This window comes from Oncorhynchus keta, chromosome 34 (assembly GCF_023373465.1).
Source record: "Oncorhynchus keta strain PuntledgeMale-10-30-2019 chromosome 34, Oket_V2, whole genome shotgun sequence".
NCBI classification, from domain to species: Eukaryota; Metazoa; Chordata; class Actinopteri; order Salmoniformes; family Salmonidae; genus Oncorhynchus; species Oncorhynchus keta.
Genome location: NC_068454.1, coordinates 2,261,525 through 2,281,635, shown reverse-complemented (window position 1 = coordinate 2,281,635; position 20,111 = coordinate 2,261,525). Strand labels below are relative to the sequence as shown.

Here is a 20,111-nt window from a genome sequence, read left to right as displayed (position 1 = left end):
GGAGTAGAGTAGTTGGACTAGAGTATTTGGAGCAGAGTAGAGTCGTTGTAGTAGAGTAGTTTGGAGTAGAGTAGTTGGACTACAGCAGTTGGACTAGAGTAGTTGGAGAAGAGTAGGGTATTTAGATTAGTTGGAGTAGAGTAGGGTATTTGGAGTAGAGTAGAGTAGTTGTAGTAGATTAGTTGGAGCAGAGTAGTTGGAGTAGAGTACAGTAGTTGGAGTAGAGTAGATGGAGTTGAGTAGAGTAGTTGTAGTAGAGTAGTTGGATGAGTGTAGTTGGACTAAAGTAGTTGGAGATGAGTAGACTAGTTGTAGTAGCGTAGTTGAATAGATTAGAGTAGTAGAATCGAGTAGTTGGATAAATACAGTAGTTATAGTAGAGTCTTTGGAGTATTTGAAGTAGAGAAGTTGGACTAGAGTAGTTGGACTAGAATAGTTGGACTAGAGTATTTGGAGTAGAGTAGAGTAGTTGTAGTAGATTAGTTGGAGTAGAGTAGTTGGAGTAGAGTATAGTAGTTGGAATAGAGTAGTTTGGAGTAGAGTAGTTGGAATACAGTAGTTGGACTACAGTAGTTGGAGTAGAGTAGTTGTGCTAGTGTAGTTGGATTAGAGTAGAGTAGTTGGACAAGAATAGTTGGAGTAGAGTAGTTGGAGTAGAGTAGTTGGACGAGAGTAGAGTAGTTGGACTAGAGTCGTTGGAGTAGAGTAGTTGGACTAGAGTAGTTGTAGTATAGTAGAGTAGTTGGACTAGAGTAGTTGTAGAGTAGTTGGACTAGAGTAGTTGGACTAGAGTAGTTGTAGAGTAGTTGGACTAGAGTAATTGTAGTAGAGTGGAGTAGTTGGACTAGAGTAGTTGGACTAGAGTAGGTGGAGTGGAGTAGTTCGACTAGAGTAGAGTAGAGTAGTTGGAGTAGAGTGGTTGGAGTAGTGTAGAGTAGTTGGAGAAGAGTAGTTGGAGTGGAGTAGTTGGAGTGGAGTAGTTGTGCTAGAGTAATTGGAGTAGTGTAGAGTAGTTGGAGAGGAGTAGAGTTAAACAGTTAGAGTAGTGTAGAGTAGCTGGAGAGGAGTAGAGTTAAACAGTTAGTGTAGTGTAGAGTAGCTGGAGAGGAGTAGAGTTAAACAGTTAGAGTAGTGTAGAGTAGTTGGAGAGGAGTAGAGTTAAACAGTTAGAGTAGTGTAGAGTAGCTGGAGAGGAGTAGAGTTAAACAGTTAGTGTAGTGTAGAGTAGCTAGAGAGGAGTAGAGTTAAACAGTTAGAGTAGTGTAGAGTAGCTGGAGAGGAGTAGAGTTAAACAGTTAGAGTAGTGTAGAGTAGCTGGAGAGGAGTAGAGTTAAACAGTTGGAGTAGTGTAGAGTAGCTGGAGAGGAGTAGAGTTAAACAGTTAGAGTAGTGTAGAGTAGTTGGAGAGGAGTAGAGTTAAACAGTTAGAGTAGTGTAGAGTAGCTGGAGAGGAGTAGAGTTAAACAGTTAGAGTAGTGTAGAGTAGTTGGAGAGGAGTAGAGTTAAACAGTTAGAGTAGTGTAGAGTAGTTGGAGAGGAGTAGAGTTAAACAGTTAGAGTAGTGTAGAGTAGCTGAAGGTGTAGGAAAGCTTCTAAAGTTTGTAATTTCTACTTTAAAATGTCAGACTTGATTTCCCCAACGAAAAATGTATCAACCCCTAAAAAAAATTTCCATTAATTGTCTGTTGCTGCAGGACTATTTCCGGCTGTAGCAAACAAGCTCAAGTGTAGATCTTACTTCTTCTGTCGATTAATGACAATGCAGTACAGACAAGCAGACACTAGGTGTCACTGCTGTCATGTCAATTTGTATAAACAGCCACGAAGCCTACGTCCTGGTTTGCATGGCAGCAGGTGGTAGGAAGCGGAAGGACATCGAACATATTGAATACTTCACGTTTTCTGTCTCTTTGTGTTCTTCAGTTAGCCCCCCTCCTGGTGGCCTTGTTTCATTTGAACATTCTTCAAAGATGTCCCTCAGCCTCAGGTGAGGGGTGCTCATTTAGGGGTGTATGAGTAAAGCTTACCACTCTGAATATAATCGGCACCTTATTTGACTCGCATGCAAAAGTCAAGCAGTTTCGAATATCAGCACAGGTTTCGAATGAACTACTAACCCCTTAACCTAAAAGTGGGCTGATAATCCGTTTCTCTATCCCCCCCAAAAAATAGGACAGAAGAAGCAGAACCAACATTGACCATCAAAGATAAAGACCGTATCGAGACCATTTCCCCACCGCTGTGCTCTGATATAAGTCATCTGACAAGGTCAGGTGACACCGTCACAGGTGTAGCTCTCATTAACCGTCGGTCCACTGCGTTCTCCTGTGACGTCATTGCGGGTCCCCCACCATAGATGAATGTATAATATGAATGTCCCCGCCACCACAGACCGAGCGATTCCCGCTCCCCAAATCCGCTCCAGAATTTCAAGGGTTTGGTTTGGATGCCCCTTGTGTCGTATGTGTGTTTGATTTTTTTTTTCCCCTCTCTTTTTCTGGCCAAACCCAGTTATTGCACTTTAGCGAAACGTTTTGTTTCGGTGAATCCAGCGCGTTAAAGGTCTGCCCGTAGCTGGGTGAAGAAACATGGGGATTTGATTCTATTTCCAACGGGACAGGAATTGGATCGTGTTGGTACATCAGACAATAGTTGTATTTTAGGTGGTGTCTGTCTAAAAATGAATCAACCGAAGCTATGGAGAGCGTTGCTTTTCATGACGGTGTTGTACCAGTTTGGGACGTCAAGCAGATACGGTAAGATGATGTTGGAGTGTCGGGAACATGGAGTTTTAGTGGAGGCAGAGATGGAAGAGAAGAGCCAGCGATAGAGGCAAACTTCACTGAGCGGTAGCTAGTGAAGCAGTGTTTGGAATGAGATCCGCGGTTTAGAGAAATGTATGATTCACACGTTTTTACCTTAAATATCTGCAAGATGTGAATGGCATTACATTTCATCAAAGTAATGAAATAAATCGGATTTGGGAAGAGATATTGAGTAAATACATGTTTATTAGTTGGATGTTTTTAAATAGCTTTGGTGTCGGTTTTTGTCAATTCAATTAACAGCCAAAACAACTACAGTTCACTGTTGACAAGGACAAGTCCGTAAAGTAAAAATGGATTTCTATTGGCAGACCTAAAGTTTGCAGTATCGGCTTTCTACTTGCATGAAGTTTATGCGTTTCAGAACCACGGAGAGCAACTAGGCTACGGTTTACCGCTACTTGCATTGCCTGTTCAGATTATACTCTCCGTCTCTTCTCTGCAAAACCTTGGTCTCCACTTCCCTGTTTTTTTTTTTTTTACCCCCTGTCGTCACCTACTCCCCCATCCTCCTACACCCCCGTCACACCATTTAGTTCCACATTGAGCATTATTCTGACTCTCAGGTCTCATAATGCCTAGCTCCCTGGTAACAGAGGAGCACCGCCTCATCCCAGCCAGTTACCATGGCTACCTGGCGTTATAAAGGTGAAGGTTCAGGGATTTAGTTATTTCTGTATTGTTATTCATTAGAATAATGGAAGCAGTTAGTAGGCCGTTAAATTAACGTGTTCCCTGTTTGACTTAGACATGCATTTTTAATGTTGTAACTAATCATGATTTACAGCATCTGTGTCCCATCTTCGTGTTTGTCTGCTATGCTGTGGAATATGCCGTCTCCATAGGGGTTGGCTTGGCCCTACCGAGCTAATTATAAGATCCCTTCATCTCCAGCGTTTCTTTTGTACACTGAAGTGCATCTAGCATTAAGTGAACGTGGGTAAATGAAAAGAGTTCAAACAAAAGTGTGTGGATCTCAGATCTCCCTTTAGAAGCATTCTCTGAACAATATGAATGAGGGAACAAACACCCAGAATATAATGAACAGGGAACAAACACCCTGAATATAATGAACAGGGAACAAACACCCTGAATATAATGAACAGGGAACAAACACCCTGAATATAATGAACAGGAAACAAACACCCTGAATATAATGAACAGGGAACAAACACCCTGAATATAATGAACAGGAAACAAACACCCTGAATATAATGAACAGGGAACAAACACCCTGAATATAATGAACAGGGAACAAACACCCTGAATATAATGAACAGGGAACAAACACCCTGAATATAATGAACAGGAAACAAACACCCTGAATATAATGAACAGGGAACAAACACCCTGAATATAATGAACAGGGAACAAACACCCTGAATATAATGAACAGGAAACAAACACCCTGAATATAATGAACAGGGAACAAACACCCTGAATATAATGAACAGGGAACAAACACCCTGAATATAATGAACAGGGAACAAACACCCTGAATATAATGAACAGGGAACAAACACCCTGAATATAATGAACAGGGAACAAACACCCTGAATATAATGAACAGGGAACAAACACCCTGAATATAATGAACAGGGAACAAACACCCTGAATATAATGAACAGGGAACAAACACCCAGAATATACAGGGAACAAACACCCTGAATATAATGAACAGGGAACAAACACCCTGAATATAATGAACAGGGAACAAACACCCAGAATATAATGAACAGGGAACAAACACCCTGAATATAATGAACAGGGAACAAACACCCAGAATATAATGAACAGGGAACAATCACCCTGAATATAATGTAATAATATAATGCTGTCCTGGGGCTCTGTGGGGTGTGTTTGTGTTTGTGAACAGAGACCCAGGACCAGCTTGCTTAAGGGACTCTTCTCCAGGTTCATCTCTCTGTAGGTGATGGCTTTGTTATGGAAGGTTTGGGAATCGCTTCCTTATAGGCCTAATTCTGCTCTGGATGCATTATTTGGTGTTTTATGTTGTTCACTGAAGATATTTTTGGCCGAGTCTGCTGTTAATGATAATGCAGAGGATTTTCCCAAGGTTGCTGTTGACGCATATCCCACAGTAATTATTTACTGTATATTATTTATCCCACAGTAATTATTTACTGTATATTATTTATCCCACAGTAATTATTTACTGTATATTATTTATCCCACAGTAATTATTTACTGTATATTATTTATCCCACAGTAATTATTTACTGTATATTATATATCCCACAGTAATTATTTACTGTATAGTATTTATCCCACAGTAATTATTTACTGTATATTATTTATCCCACAGTAATTATTTACTGTATATTATTTATCCCACAGTAATTATTTACTGTATATTATATATCCCACAGGGTCAATTTTGTCTCCAGTTTTTCAGTCGTTGGTTCCAAATATTGGGCAATATGCTATTTCTCTCTCTCTCTCTCTCTCTCTCTCTCTCTCTCTCTCTCTCTCTCTCTCTCTCTCTCTCTCTCTCTCTCTCTCTCTCTGTCTCTCTCTCTCTCTCTGTGTGTCTCTGTCTCTGTCTCTGTCTCTGTCTCTGTCTCTCTCTCTGTCTCTCTCTCTCTCTCTCTCTCTCTCTCTCTCTCTCTCTCTCTCTCTCTCTCTCTCTCTCCTCTCTCTCTCTCTCTCTCTCTCTCTCTCTCTCTCTCTCCCTCTCTCTCTCTCTCTCTCTCTCTCCTCTCTCCTCTCTCTCTCTCTCTCTCTCTCCTCTCTCTCTCCTCTTCCTCTCTGTCCTCTCTCTCTCTCCTCTCTCTCCCTCTCTCTCCTCCTCTCTCCTCTCTCTGTCTCCTCTCTCCTCTCTCTCTCTCTCCTCTCTCTCTTTCCCTCTGTCTCTCCTCTCTCCTCTCTCCTCTCTCTCTCTCTCTCTCTCTCCTTCCTTTCTCTCTCTCTCCTCTCTCTCTCTCCCCATCTCTCTCTCTCTCTCCTCTCTCTCTCTCTTCCTCTCTCTCTCTCTCTCTCCCCCTCTCTCTCCTCTCTCTCTTCTCTCTCCTCTCTCTCTCTCCCCCTCTCTCTCTCCTCTCTCCCCCTCTCTCTCTCTCCTCTCTCTCTCTCCTTTCTCTCTCTCTCCTGTCTCCCCCCCTCTCTCTCTCTCTCCTCTCTCTCTCTCCTCTCTCTCTCTCTCCTCTCTCCCCCATCTCTCTCCTCCCCTCTCTCTAGCAAATGCAACATAACAGAATACAGCATGCAGTTCTCGTGACCGTGTGTCATATTCTCCTTCTCTTCCACAGTGCGAGACAGAGTGAATATATGGTACAGGAACCTCATGCTGTTTGCTGTTATGTCACATGTGATAATATGTCTGTACATTGTGCATCTGTCTGTGATCAGACTTGTGTGTTCGTTGGGTTTGTTCCTCTGATAGCTAATCTCTTGTGGACAGAAGTACATAATATAAATCTATGGAGTATCTGTCACAGCATTTTGGTTCTGGGTTGCTGAGATTACTTATAGCTGATGCTTGATGAGTGTGTGATGCGCTTACAGCTAACATTAGTAGAGCAGGTAGCAGGTAGCGGGTAGTGGGTAGCAGGTAGCAGGTAGCAGGTAGCAGGTAGTAGGTAGCAGGTAGCAGGTATAACCTAGTCTCTTTAGAAGTTACTGTAACAGTTTTCAATGAATTAATGCTTTTAACAGGGCTGCTGTTAATCTCTCTCTCTCTCTCTCTCTCTCTCTCTCTCTCTCTCTCTCTCTCTCTCTCTCTCTCTCTCTCACCATATCTCTCTCACCCTCTCTCTCACCCTCTCTCTCACCCATCTCTCTCCCTCTCTCTCCTCCATCTCTCAGGTTGTGTGTTTGAGACAAGGCTGTGCTCCAGAGAGCAGTTCTGCTCTGATGGTGAGTATCCTCTGTCTGTCTGTCTGTCTGTCTGTCTGTCTGTCTGTCTGTCTGTCTGTCTGTCTGTCTGTCTGTCTGTCTGTCTGTCTGTCTGTCTGTCTGGTCTGTCTGTCTGTCTGTCTGTCTGTCTGTCTGTCTGTCTGTCTGTCTGTCTGTGTCTGTCTGTCTGTCTGTCTGTCTGTCTGTCTGTCTGTCTGTCTGTCTGTCTGTCTGTCTGTCTGGGGGGACCACAGGCCCTGCAGATCCTGGTCCCCCGAACAACCCCAATCACCCTCTTCCTGTATCTCCTAGAGATATCTCCTATCTCCCAAATCACCATCTTCCTGTATCTCCTAGAGGTATCTCCTATCTCCCCAATCACCCTCTTCCTGTATCTCCTAGAGGTATCTCCTATCTCCCCAATCACCCTCTTCCTGTATCTCCTAGAGGTATCTCCTATCTCCCCAATCACCCTCTTCCTGTATCTCCTAGAGGTATCTCCTAGAGGTATCTTCTATCTCCCCAATCACTCTCTTCCTGTATCTCCTAGAGATATCTCCTATCTCCCCAATCACCCTCTTCCTGTATCTCCTGTAGGTATCTCCTAGAGGTATCTCCTATCTCCCAAATCACCCTCTTCCTGTATCTCCTAGAGATATCTCCTATCTCCCCAATCACCCTCTTCCTGTATCTCCTAGAGATATCTCCTATCTCACAAATCACCCACTTCCTGTATCTCCTAGAGGTATCTCCTATCTCCCCAATCACCCTCTTCCTGTATCTCCTAGAGGTATCTCCTAGAGGTATCTCTTATCTCCCGAATCACCCTCTTCCTGTATCTCCTAGAGATATCTCCTATCTCCCAATCACCCTCTTCCTGTATCTCCTAGAGGTATCTCCTATCTCCCAAATCACCCTCTTCCTGTATCTCCTAGAGATATCTCCTCAATCACCCTCTTCCTGTATCTCCTAGAGATATCTCCTATCTCACGAATCACCCACTTCCTGTATCTCCTAGAGGTATCTCCTATCTCCCCAATCACCCTCTTCCTGTATCTCCTAGAGGTATCTCCTATCTCCCCAATCACCCTCTTCCTGTATCTCCTATAGATATCTCCTAGAGGTATCTCCTATCTTCCCAATCACCCTCTTCCTGTATCTCCTAGAGGTATCTCCTAGAGATATCTCCTATCTCACGAATCACCCACTTCCTGTATCTCCTAGAGGTATCTCCTATCTCCCCAATCACCCTCTTCCTGTATCTCCTAGAGGTATCTCCTATCTCCCCAATCACCCTCTTCCTGTATCTCCTAGAGGTATCTTCTAGAGGTATCTCCTATCTTCCCAATCACCCTCTTCCTGTATTTCCTAGAGATATCTCCTAGAGGTATCTCCTATCTTCCCAATCACCCTCTTCCTGTATCTCGCGTCTTGTGACGGCCGGCCGCCCAACAACCTGCCCGCTTGACCCTATCCCCTCCTCTCTTCTCCAGACCATTTCCGGAGACCTTCTCCCTTACCTTACCTCGCTCATCAACTCATCCCTGACCGCTGGCTACGTCCCTCCCGTCTTCAAGAGAGCGAGAGTTGCACCCCTTCTGAAAAAACCTACACTCGATCCCTCCGATGTCAACAACTACAGACCAGTATCCCTTCTCTCTTTTCTCTCCAAAACTCTTGAGCGTGCCGTCCTTGGCCAGCTCTACCGCTATCTCTCTCAGAATGACCTTCTTGATCCAAATCAGTCAGGTTTCAAGACTAGTCATTCAACTGAGACTGCTCTTCTCTGTATCACGGAGGCGCTCCGCACTGCTAAAGCTAACTCTCTCTCCTCTGCTCTCATCCTTCTAGACCTATCGGCTGCCTTCGATACTGTGAACCATCAGATCCTCCTCTCCACCCTCTCCGAGTTGGGCATCTCCGGCGCGGCCCACGCTTGGATTGCGTCCTACCTGACAGGTCGCTCCTACCAGGTGGCGTGGCGAGAATCTGTCTCCTCACCACGTGCTCTCACCACTGGTGTCCCCAGGGCTCTGTTCTAGGCCCTCTCTTATTCTCGCTATACACCAAGTCACTTGGCTCTGTCATAACCTCACATGGTCTCTCCTATCATTGCTATGCAGACGACACACAATTAATCTTCTCCTTTCCCCTTCTGATGACCAGGTGGCGAATCGCATCTCTGCATGTCTGGCAGACATATCAGTGTGGATGACGGATCACCACCTCAAGCTGAACCTCAGCAAGACGGAGCTCCTCTTCCTCCCGGGGAAGGACTGCCCGTTCCATGATCTCGCCATCACGGTTGACAACTCCATTGTGTCCTCCTCCCAGAGCGCTAAGAACCTTGGCGTGATCCTGGACAACACCCTGACGTTCTCAACTAACATCAAGGCGGTGTCCCGTTCCTGTAGGTTCATGCTCTACAACATCCGCAGAGTACGACCCTGCTCACACAGGAAGCGGCGCAGGTCCTAATCCAGGCACTTGTCATCTCCCGTCTTGATTACTGCAACTCGCTGTTGGCTGGGCTCCTGCCTGTGCCATTAAACCCCTACAACTCATCCAGAACGCCGCAGCCCGTCTGGTGTTCAACCTTCCCAAGTTCTCTCACGTCACCCCGCTCCTCCGCTCTCTCCACTGGCTTCCAGTTGAAGCTCGCATCCGCTACAAGACCATGGTGCTCGCCACGGAGCTGTGAGGGGAACGGCACCTCAGTACCTCCAGGCTCTGATCAGGCCCTACACCCAAACAAGGGCACTGCGTTCATCCACCTCTGGCCTGCTCGCCTCCCTACCACTGAGGAAGTACAGTTCCCGCTCAGCCCAGTCAAAACTGTTCGCTGCTCTGGCCCCCAATGGTGGAACAAACTCCTCACGACGCCAGGACAGCGGAGTCAATCACCACCTTCCGGAGACACCTGAAACCCCACCTCTTCAAGGAATACCTAGGATAGGGTAAGTAAGGGTAAGTAATCCTTCTCACCCCCTTCTCCCCCAACAAGATTTAGATGCAAGTGGCTGTTCCACTGGTTGTCATAAGGTGTATGCACCAATTTGTAAGTCGCTCTGGATAAGAGCGTCTGCTAAATGACTTAAATGTAAAATGTAAATGTAAATCTCCCAGAGGTATCTCCTAGAGGTATCTCCTAGAGGTATCTCCTATCTTCCCAATCACCCTCTTCCTGTATCTCCTAGAGGTATCTCCTAGAGGTATCTCCTATCTTCCCAATCACCCTCTTCCTGTATCTCCCAGAGGTATCTCCTAGAGGTATCTCCTAGAGGTATCTCCTATCTTCCCAATCACCCTCTTCCTGTATCTCCTAGAGGTATCTCCTAGAGGTATCTCCTATCTCCCCAATCACCCTCTTCCTGTATCTCCCAGAGGTATCTCCTAGAGGTATCTCCTAGAGATATCTCCTATCTTCCCAATCACCCTCTTCCTGTATCTCCTAGAGGTATCTTCTAGAGGTTTCTCCTATCTTCCTAATCACCCTCTTCCTGTATCTCCTAGAGGTATCTTCTAGAGGTATCTCCTATCTTCCCAATCACCCTCTTCCTGTATCTCCTAGAGATATCTCCTAGAGGTATCTCCTATCTTCCCAATCACCCTCTTCCTGTATCTCCCAGAGGTATCTCCTAGAGGTATCTCCTAGAGGTATCTCCTATCTTCCCAATCACCCTCTTCCTGTATCTCCTAGAGGTATCTCCTAGAGGTATCTCCTATCTTCCCAATCACCCTCTTCCTGTATCTCCCAGAGGTATCTCCTAGAGGTATCTCCTAGAGGTATCTCCTATCTTCCCAATCACCCTCTTCCTGTATCTCCTAGAGGTATCTCCTAGAGGTATCTCCTATCTCCCAATCACCCTCTTCCTGTATCTCCCAGAGGTATCTCCTAGAGGTATCTCCTAGAGATATCTCCTATCTTCCCAATCACCCTCTTCCTGTATCTCCTAGAGGTATCTTCTAGAGGTATCTCCTATCTTCCTAATCACCCTCTTCCTGTATCTCCTAGAGGTATCTTCTAGAGGTATCTCCTATCTTCCCAATCACCCTCTTCCTGTATCTCCTAGAGATATCTCCTAGAGGTATCTCCTATCTTCCCAATCACCCTCTTCCTGTATCTCCTAGAGGTATCTCCTAGAGGTATCTCCTATCTTCCCAATCACCCTCTTCCTGTATCTCCCAGAGGTATCTCCTAGAGGTATCTCCTAGAGGTATCTCCTATCTTCCCAATCACCCTCTTCCTGTATCTCCTAGAGGTATCTCCTAGAGGTATCTCCTATCTCCCCAATCACCCTCTTCCTGTATCTCCCAGAGGTATCTCCTAGAGGTATCTCCTAGAGATATCTCCTATCTTCCCAATCACCCTCTTCCTGTATCTCCTAGAGGTATCTTCTAGAGGTTTCTCCTATCTTCCTAATCACCCTCTTCCTGTATCTCCTAGAGGTATCTTCTAGAGGTATCTCCTATCTTCCCAATCACCCTCTTCCTGTATCTCCTAGAGATATCTCCTAGAGGTATCTCCTATCTTCCCAATCACCCTCTTCCTGTATCTCCCAGAGGTATCTCCTAGAGGTATCTCCTAGAGGTATCTCCTATCTTCCCAATCACCCTCTTCCTGTATCTCCTAGAGGTATCTCCTAGAGGTATCTCCTATCTTCCCAATCACCCTCTTCCTGTATCTCCCAGAGGTATCTCCTAGAGGTATCTCCTAGAGGTATCTCCTATCTTCCCAATCACCCTCTTCCTGTATCTCCTAGAGGTATCTCCTAGAGGTATCTCCTATCTCCCCAATCACCCTCTTCCTGTATCTCCCAGAGGTATCTCCTAGAGGTATCTCCTAGAGATATCTCCTATCTTCCCAATCACCCTCTTCCTGTATCTCCTAGAGGTATCTTCTAGAGGTATCTCCTATCTTCCTAATCACCCTCTTCCTGTATCTCCTAGAGGTATCTTCTAGAGGTATCTCCTATCTTCCCAATCACCCTCTTCCTGTATCTCCTAGAGATATCTCCTAGAGGTATCTCCTATCTTCCCAATCACCCTCTTCCTGTATCTCCCAGAGGTATCTCCTAGAGGTATCTCCTAGAGGTATCTCCTATCTTCCTAATCACCCTCTTCCTGTATCTCCCAGAGGTATCTCCTAGAGGTATCTCCTAGAGGTATCTCCTATCTTCCCAATCACCCTCTTCCTGTATCTCCTAGAGGTATCTCCTAGAGGTATCTCCTATCTCCCCAATCACCCTCTTCCTGTATCTCCCAGAGGTATCTCCTAGAGGTATCTCCTAGAGATATCTCCTATCTTCCCAATCACCCTCTTCCTGTATCTCCTAGAGGTATCTTCTAGAGGTATCTCCTATCTTCCTAATCACCCTCTTCCTGTATCTCCTAGAGGTATCTTCTAGAGGTATCTCCTATCTTCCCAATCACCCTCTTCCTGTATCTCCTAGAGATATCTCCTAGAGGTATCTCCTATCTTCCCAATCACCCTCTTCCTGTATCTCCCAGAGGTATCTCCTAGAGGTATCTCCTAGAGGTATCTCCTATCTTCCCAATCACCCTCTTCCTGTATCTCCTAGAGGTATCTCCTGTCTTCCCAATCACCCTCTTCCTGTATCTCCCAGAGGTATCTCCTAGAGGTATCTCCTATCTTCCCAATCACCCTCTTCCTGTATCTCCTAGAGGTATCTCCTAGAGGTATCTCCTAGAGGTATCTCCTATCTCCCCAATCACCCTCTTCCTGTATCTCCCAGAGGTATCTCCTAGAGGTATCTCCTAGAGATATCTCCTATCTTCCCAATCACCCTCTTCCTGTATCTCCTAGAGGTATCTTCTAGAGGTATCTCCTATCTTCCTAATCACCCTCTTCCTGTATCTCCTAGAGGTATCTTCTAGAGGTATCTCCTATCTTCCCAATCACCCTCTTCCTGTATCTCCTAGAGATATCTCCTAGAGGTATCTCCTATCCTCCCAATCACCCTCTTCCTGTATCTCCCAGAGGTATCTCCTAGAGGTATCTCCTAGAGGTATCTCCTATCTTCCTAATCACCCTCTTCCTGTATCTCCTAGAGGTATCTCCTAGAGGTATCTCCTATCTCCCCAATCACCCTCTTCCTGTATCTCCTAGAGGTATCTCCTAGAGGTATCTCCTATCTCCCCAATCACCCTCTTCCTGTATCTCCTGTTCCTCAAACACCTCTGTATCTCCCTGGGGCATGTAAGCGTTTACTACAGTTTCCATAAACCCAAAACGTACAGGAATGGGACTAAGCACTCACCCCAGAGGGGGTACCCGTGTTGAGGCTCAGTATGGCGTATGTGTTGTTGCCTACCCTTACCGCCTGGGGGCGGCCCGTCAAGAAGTCCAGGATCCAGTTGCAGTTGCAGGTGTTCAATCTCATGGTCCGCAGCTTAGTCATTACCTTTGTCTGCTTGAAACATGTAGATATTACAGACTGAGTCAGGGAGAGGTTGATCCGCGCAGGCTTGTCCTCGTAATCCATCTGGCCTTGCGAATTTTAACCTGTTTAAAGGTCCTACTTACATCACTACGGAGAGCAAGATCACACAGTCGTCCAGAACTTGCTGGTGCTCTCATGCATGGTTCAGTGTTGCTTTCCTCAAAGCGATCCTAGAAGGCATTTAGCTCGTCTGGTATGCTTGTGTCACTGGACACAAACAAAGAGGTAAAACTGATTTTAGTTTTCCTGCATTAAAGTCCCCGGCCACTAGGGGTGCTGCTTCTGGATGAGCACTTTCTTCTTTGCTTATGGCCTCATACAGCTGGTTGAGTGCAGTCTTAATGACAGCATCGGTTTGGGGTGATAAATAGACAGCTACGAAAATTATAGATGAAAGCTCTCTCGGCAGATAGTATGATGTGCAGCTTACTCATGAGGTATTCTAACTCAGACGAGCGAAAAACTTGAGACTTCTTAAAAACATTTGAGAGAGAATGAGGTGTATGTTATCCCATGTTGTTCCCGTGTAACTCAGTAGGCGCGTGCAGGTTGTAGGTTCGATTCCCATGGGGGACCAGTAAGAAAAAACTATTCAAATGTATGTCACTCACAAGTCGCTCTGGACACCCTGATGACGACAGCTTGGCTGTCGAAACGTTGCATATTACATTTTTTGCATCTGAGCTCCTAGAGTGTGCGACTCTCCTTTATATTCAAGTTTTCTACTCCGCTAGCCAGCACGTCGCCTAAATAGGTGTGCATTTATTTTTCTTCTAGATTGTTCTGGATAAGAGTGTCTGCTAAAATATGACATGTTATTCAGCCGCGACTATGAGAAACATTAGGACATTACAGTCATTCTGTTCCTGTTGATAGAATCGCTGACAAGACAATGGAGGTCTAGATGCTTGCCGACGTAGTCTAATCATGGCGCTTCCTCTTTCGAGTCCCGGGGATTGGGCCTGTGTAACGGATGTGAAACGGCTAGCGGTGGTGCGCGCTAAATAGCGTTTCAATCGGTGACGTCTCTCGCTCTGAGACCTTGAAGTAGTGGTTCCCCTTTACTCTGCAAGGGCCGCGGCTTTTGTGGAGCGATGGGTAACGATGCTTCGTAAAGGTGACTGTTGTTGATGTGTGCAGGAGGGTCCCTGGTTCGCACCCGGGTATGGGCGAGGGGACGGTCTAAAGTTATACTGTTACACCTGGTCACATAACCTTAGCTATCTAGGTACCACAGACACATAACTTTAGCTAGCTAGGTACCACAGACACAACTTTAGCTAGCTAGCTAGGTACCACAGACACATAACTTTAGCTAGCTAGGTACCACAGACACATAACTTTAGCTAGCTAGCTAGGTACCACAGACACATAACTTTAGCTAGCTAGGTACCACAGACACATAACTTTAGCTATCTAGGTACCACAGACACATAACTTTAGCTAGCTAGGTACCACAGACACATAACTTTAGCTATCTAGGTACCACAGACACATAACCTTAGCTAGCTAGCTAGGTACCACAGACACATAACCTTAGCTAGCTAGGTACCACAGACACATAACCTTAGCTAGCTAGGTACCACAGACACATAACCTTAGCTAGCTAGGTACCACAGACACATAACCTTAGCTAGCCTGCTAGGTACCACAGACACATAACCTTAGCTATCTAGGTACCACTGTTGTATCAAATTTTGGATCTGTTTAGTGGATATATCTCTGCTGATTGGCTCAGTGTTGTGGTGTTTGTGTGTGTGTGTGTACCATTTGAATTTGCACAGGGTACCCTGTGTGTTACTGTGTATGCCATATTATGGTGATGAGTGTGTTTATGTGTGTGGCAAGCATCTCCCTCCTCCCTCTCTTCTGTCACCCCCTCCCTCATTCCTCCCTCATTCCCTCCCTCCCTCCGTCACTCCCTCCCTCCCTCCGTCACTCCCTCCCTCTCCTCCGTCACTCCCTCTCTCCCTCTCCTCCGTCATTCCCTCTCTCCCTCTCCTCCGTCATTCCCTCTCTCCCTCTCCTCCGTCATTCCCTCTCTCCCTCTTCTCCGTCACTCCCTCCCTCCCTCTCCTCAGTCACTCCCTCCCTATCCTCCATCATTCCCTCCCTCCCTCTCCTCCGTCATTCCCTCTCTCCCTCTCCTCCGTCCCTCCCTCTCCTCCGTCACTCCCTCCCTCCCTCTCCTCCGTCATTCCGTCCCTCCCTCTCCTCCCTCCCTCTCCTCCGTCATTGCCTCACTCCCTCTCCTCCGTCCCTCCCTCTCCTCCGTCACTCCCTCCCTCCGTCATTGCCTCACTCTCTCTCCTCCGTCATTCCGTCCCTCCCTCTCCTTCGTCATTCCCTCCCTCCCTCTCCTTCGTCATACCCTCCCTCCCTCTCCTCCATAATTCCCTCCCTCTCCTCTCCTCTCCTCTCCTCAGCCTCATCAAAGCTCCTCTTCAACACTACATATCGTCTCCCTGGCAACGGTGAAATCATCAGGCTGATAGCAGCTAGGCAGCTGGGTCAACGCCCCCACAGTCTATCTCTCTCCTTCCTCTCTCGCTTTCCTCTCTCTCTCTCCTTCTCTCTCGCTTGCCTCTCTCTCTCCTTCTCTCTCGCTTTCCTCTCTCTTTATCTCTCTCTCTCTCTTTATCTCTCTGCTCCTCATAAAGAGGATGAATCACTAATGCTTACACACTACTCCTCCACACACTCACTATTCCTTTCTCATCCCTCTCTCTCCTCCTCCTTCCTCTCTCTCTCCCTCACTGATCTCCTCCTTCCTCTTCCTCTCTCTCATCTCCTCCTTCCTCTCTGCCTCACTCTCATCTCCTCCTTCCTCCCTCTCCCTCCCTCTCTCATCTCCTCCTTCCGCTCTCTTTCTCTCCCTCTCTCATCTCCTCCTTCCTCCCTCTCCCTCCCTCTCTCATCTCCTCCTTCCGCTCTCTTTCTCTCCCTCTCTCATCTCCTCCTTCCACTCTCTCTCATTGCTGCCTTCTTCTCTCTCATCTCCTTATTCCTCTCTCTCTCTCATCTCCTCCTTCCTCTATCTCTCCCTCTTTCATCTCCTATTTCCTCCCTCTCTCTCTCTCATCTCCTATTTCCTCCCTCTCTCTCTCTCATCTCCTATTTCCTCCCTCTCTCTCTCTCATCTCCTATTTCCTCCCTCTCTCTCTCTCATCTCCTATTTCCTCCCTCTCTCTCTCTCATCTCCTCCTTCCTCTCTCTCATCTCCTATTCCTCCTTCCTCTCTCTCTCCTCTCATCTCCTATTTCCTCTCTCTCTCTCTCTCTCATCTCCTATTTCCTCCCTCTCTCTCATCTCTCTCCTCTCTCTCTCTCTCTCCTCTCTCTCCTCTCTCTCTCTCTCTCTCTCATCTCCTCCTCTTCTCTCTCTCTCTCTCTCTCTCTCTCTCTCTCTCTCTCTCTCTCTCTCTCTCTCTGAATCAAATATTAATAATATAGTTATGAACTGAAAAGGCCTCTGGAATAGGCTACTGAAGATGGGTGTCGTCGTTTCAATCCCTGAATCAAATATTAATAATATAGTTATGAATTGAAAAGGCCGATGTTTGTCAACAACAGCCAGTGCTTGTTTTTTAGTTTTTTTTTACCTGTAGTTTAATCTGACTGTTAGCCTACCTGGAGCAGGAAAACAGATTTAATAAATATATAACAAGGCAAAGGAGTACCATCATTTCCATTTCAAATGTCCACTGATTACGCCGAAAACCCTTCGCTTGATACGATAACATTAGAATGCTGTCTAAACAACCTCTTAGCAAATGTATCTAATGTGCTCTAGAGCGCGTAAAGTCGTTTTCCTGTGCTTTGTCGCACGTTATTTATCAATATGTGTCTCTAATATGGTCATAGTTTTGTCAGGAGGTTAGGAAGTGCCAGCTCAGTTTCCACCTTATTCTGTGGGCAGTGTGGCACATAGCCTGTCTTCTCTTGAGAGACAGGTCTGCCTACGGTGGCCTCTCAGCCTTCGGTTCAGCCTTCTAAATAAAAGTCCCTCTTTGAAAGTGATGCAAATGGATAAAATTAGTGGAATCATGCCATATTTAGACTAGATAATGATAAACAATGTGGAGTAATGAAATGTGGTATCAGTCTACTCAGTGACACCCACAGAACACAACTGTGAAGAGTTTACACAAATATTAATTGTTGATAGCTCTTATCGGGGACTGTGACTGTGTGAAATCACCTCTTTCCTATCCTTAAGAGGTTTGAAATCACCTCCCCAGTCAGCCTATTGTGTGTATTGACATTCACGTTGAAATGGGGTATCAGTCTCCATCATACCCCCATTCACCCCTCTATTCCCCCATTCCCTCCATCCCCCATCTCTTCACCCCTCTATTCCCCCATTCCCTCCATCCCCCATCTCTTCACCCCTCCATTCCCTCCATTCCCTCCATCCCCCATCTCTTCACCCCTCTATTCCCCCATTCCCTCCATCTCTTCACCCCTCCATTCCCCCATTCCCTCCACCCCCCATCTCTTCACCCCTCCATTCCCTCCATTCCCTCCATCCCCCATCTCTTCACCCCTCTATTCCCCCATTCCCTCCATTCCCCCATCTCTTCACCCCTCTATTCCCCATTCCCTCCATCCCCCATCTCTTCACCCCTCTATTCCCCCATTCCCTCCACCCCCATCTCTTCACCCCTCTATTCCCCATTCCCTCCATCCCCATCTCTTCACCCCTCTATTCCCCCATTCCCTCCATCCCCAATCTCTTCACCCCTCTATTCCCCCATTCCCTCCATCCCCCATCTCTTCACCCCTCTATTCCCCCATTCCCTCCATCCCCCATCTCTTCACCCCTCCATTCCCCCCATTCCCTCCACCCCCCATCTCTTCACCCCTCTATTCCCCCATTCCCTCCATCCCCCATTTCTTCACCCCTCTATTCCCCCATTCCCTCCATCCCCAATCTCTTCACCCCTCTATTCCCCCATTCCCTCCATCCCCCATCTCTTCACCCCTCTGTTTCCCCATTCCCTCCATCCCCCATCTCTTCACCCTTCTGTTCCCACATTCTTTCCATCCCCCATCTCTTCACCCCTCTATTCCCCCATTCCCTCCATCCCCCATCTCTTCACCCCTCTATTCCCCCATTCTCTCCATCCCCCATCTCTTCACCCCTCTGTTCCCCCATTCCCTCCATCCCCCATCTCTTCACCCCTCTGTTCCCCCATTCCCTCCATCCCCCATCTCTTCACCCTCTATTCCCCCATTCCCTCCACCCCCTCCTTTCATCCCTCTATTCCCCCCATTCCCTCCATCCCCCATCCATTCACCCCTCTATCCTCCAGTCCTATTAATACAAGTGACTCATGTCTTTTTCATGGAGAGAGAGAGAGAGGGCTGAGATCACTATGAAAGAGAGAGAGAGAGAGAGGGCTGGGTTCACTGTGGAGTAGAGAGAGAGGGGTGAGTTCACTATGAAGGAGAGAGGAGAGAGACGGCTGAGTTCACTATGGAAGTGAGAGAGAGAGAGAGGGCTGGGTTCACTGTGGAGTAGAGAGAGAGAGAGAGAGAGGGCTGGGTTCACTGTGGAGTAGAGAGAGAGGGGTGAGTTCACTATGAAGGAGAGAGGAGAGAGACGGCTGGGTTCACTGTGGAAGTGAGAGGATGCATTCATCTGAAATTTGTCTTCCACATTTACCCCAACCCTTCTGAATCAGAGAGGGATAGAGAGCTGGTTTCACCGCAGTATAATTTTCATTCAGTTATGAGTCAGAGTCAGAGTGGGTATCTCTCTCCCTTTCAAATTCAATTCAATTCAAGGGGCTTTATTGGCATGGGAAACATATGTTAAAATTGCAAAAGCAAGTGAAGTAGACAATATACAAATAAAAATGAACAGTAAACATTACACATACAGAAGTTTCAAAACAATAAAGACATTACAAATGCTTTTTGCCGAAAAGCATTTTCAAAATCTGACATGTTGTCTGGATTCACAACGAGTGTAGCTTTAATTGAGTATCTTACATGTGTGATTTAATGGATTTTATAGAATTTTATAGCATTTTATTTTATAGTTATTGGGGTCAAATTTGTCTCCACTTTTGTGTATTGGGGTGATCAGTCCATGGTTCCAAATAATGGGGAGGATGCCAGAGCTGTTTTAGTATAGCTAATTGGAATTTGTTGTCTGTATATTTGATCATTTCATTGAGGATACCATCAACACCACAGACCTTTCTTGGTTGGAGGGTTTTTATTTTGTCCTGTAGCTCATTCAATGTAATTGGAGAATCCAGTGGGTTCTGGGAGTCGTTAATAGTTGATTCTAAGATCTGTATTTGATCATGTATATGTTTTTGCTGTTCTCCAAAAAGGTTGGAGAAGTGGTTTACCCAAATATCTCCATGTTGTATGGATAATTCTCTGTGTTGTTGTTTGTTTAGTGTTTTCCAATTTTCCCAGAAGTGTCTATAGATTCTTCAATTGCATTGAGCTGATTTCTGACGTGCTGTTCCTTCTTTTTCCGTAGTGTATTTCTGTATTGTTTTAGTGATTCACCATAGTGAAGGCGTAGACTCAGGTTTTCTGGGTCTCTGTGTTTTTGGGTGGACAGGTTTCTCAATTTCTTTCTTAGATTTTTGTGTTCTTCATCAAACCATTTGTCATTGTTGTTCTTTTTCTTCGGTTTTCTATTTGAGATTTTTAGATTTGATAGGGAAGCTGAGAAGTCAAATATACTGTTAAGATGTTCTACTGCCAAGTTTACACCTTCACTATTACAGTGAAACGTTTTACCCAGGAAATTGTCTAAAGGGATTGAATTCAAGTAGAATGTGTGGCTTTGATGTCTCATGGTTGAGTATTGCTCTGTTCAAGTAGACTGTGATTTTGCTGTGATCTGATAGGGCTGTCAGTGGACTGACTGTGAACGCTCTGAGAGACGTCAGTGATGAAGTAGTCTACAGTATTAAGAGAGATGAGCTATAGGTGTACCT

General features: G+C 46.0%; 1 protein-coding gene across 1 annotated transcript in view; it reads left to right on the top strand.

Moving 5' to 3' along the window:
- Window positions 1-2,374: 2,374 nt before the first annotated feature.
- The window catches only part of LOC118378677 (receptor-type tyrosine-protein phosphatase-like N), an 84,193-nt gene continuing 66,456 nt past the window's right edge, over window positions 2,375-20,111 (top strand). The window contains exons 1-2 of the mRNA XM_052492590.1: window positions 2,375-2,756; window positions 6,651-6,701. Coding sequence (XP_052348550.1) covers window positions 2,681-2,756; window positions 6,651-6,701 — 127 coding nt within the window. The 5' untranslated portion in view covers window positions 2,375-2,680. The remainder of the gene's footprint in view (window positions 2,757-6,650; window positions 6,702-20,111) is intronic.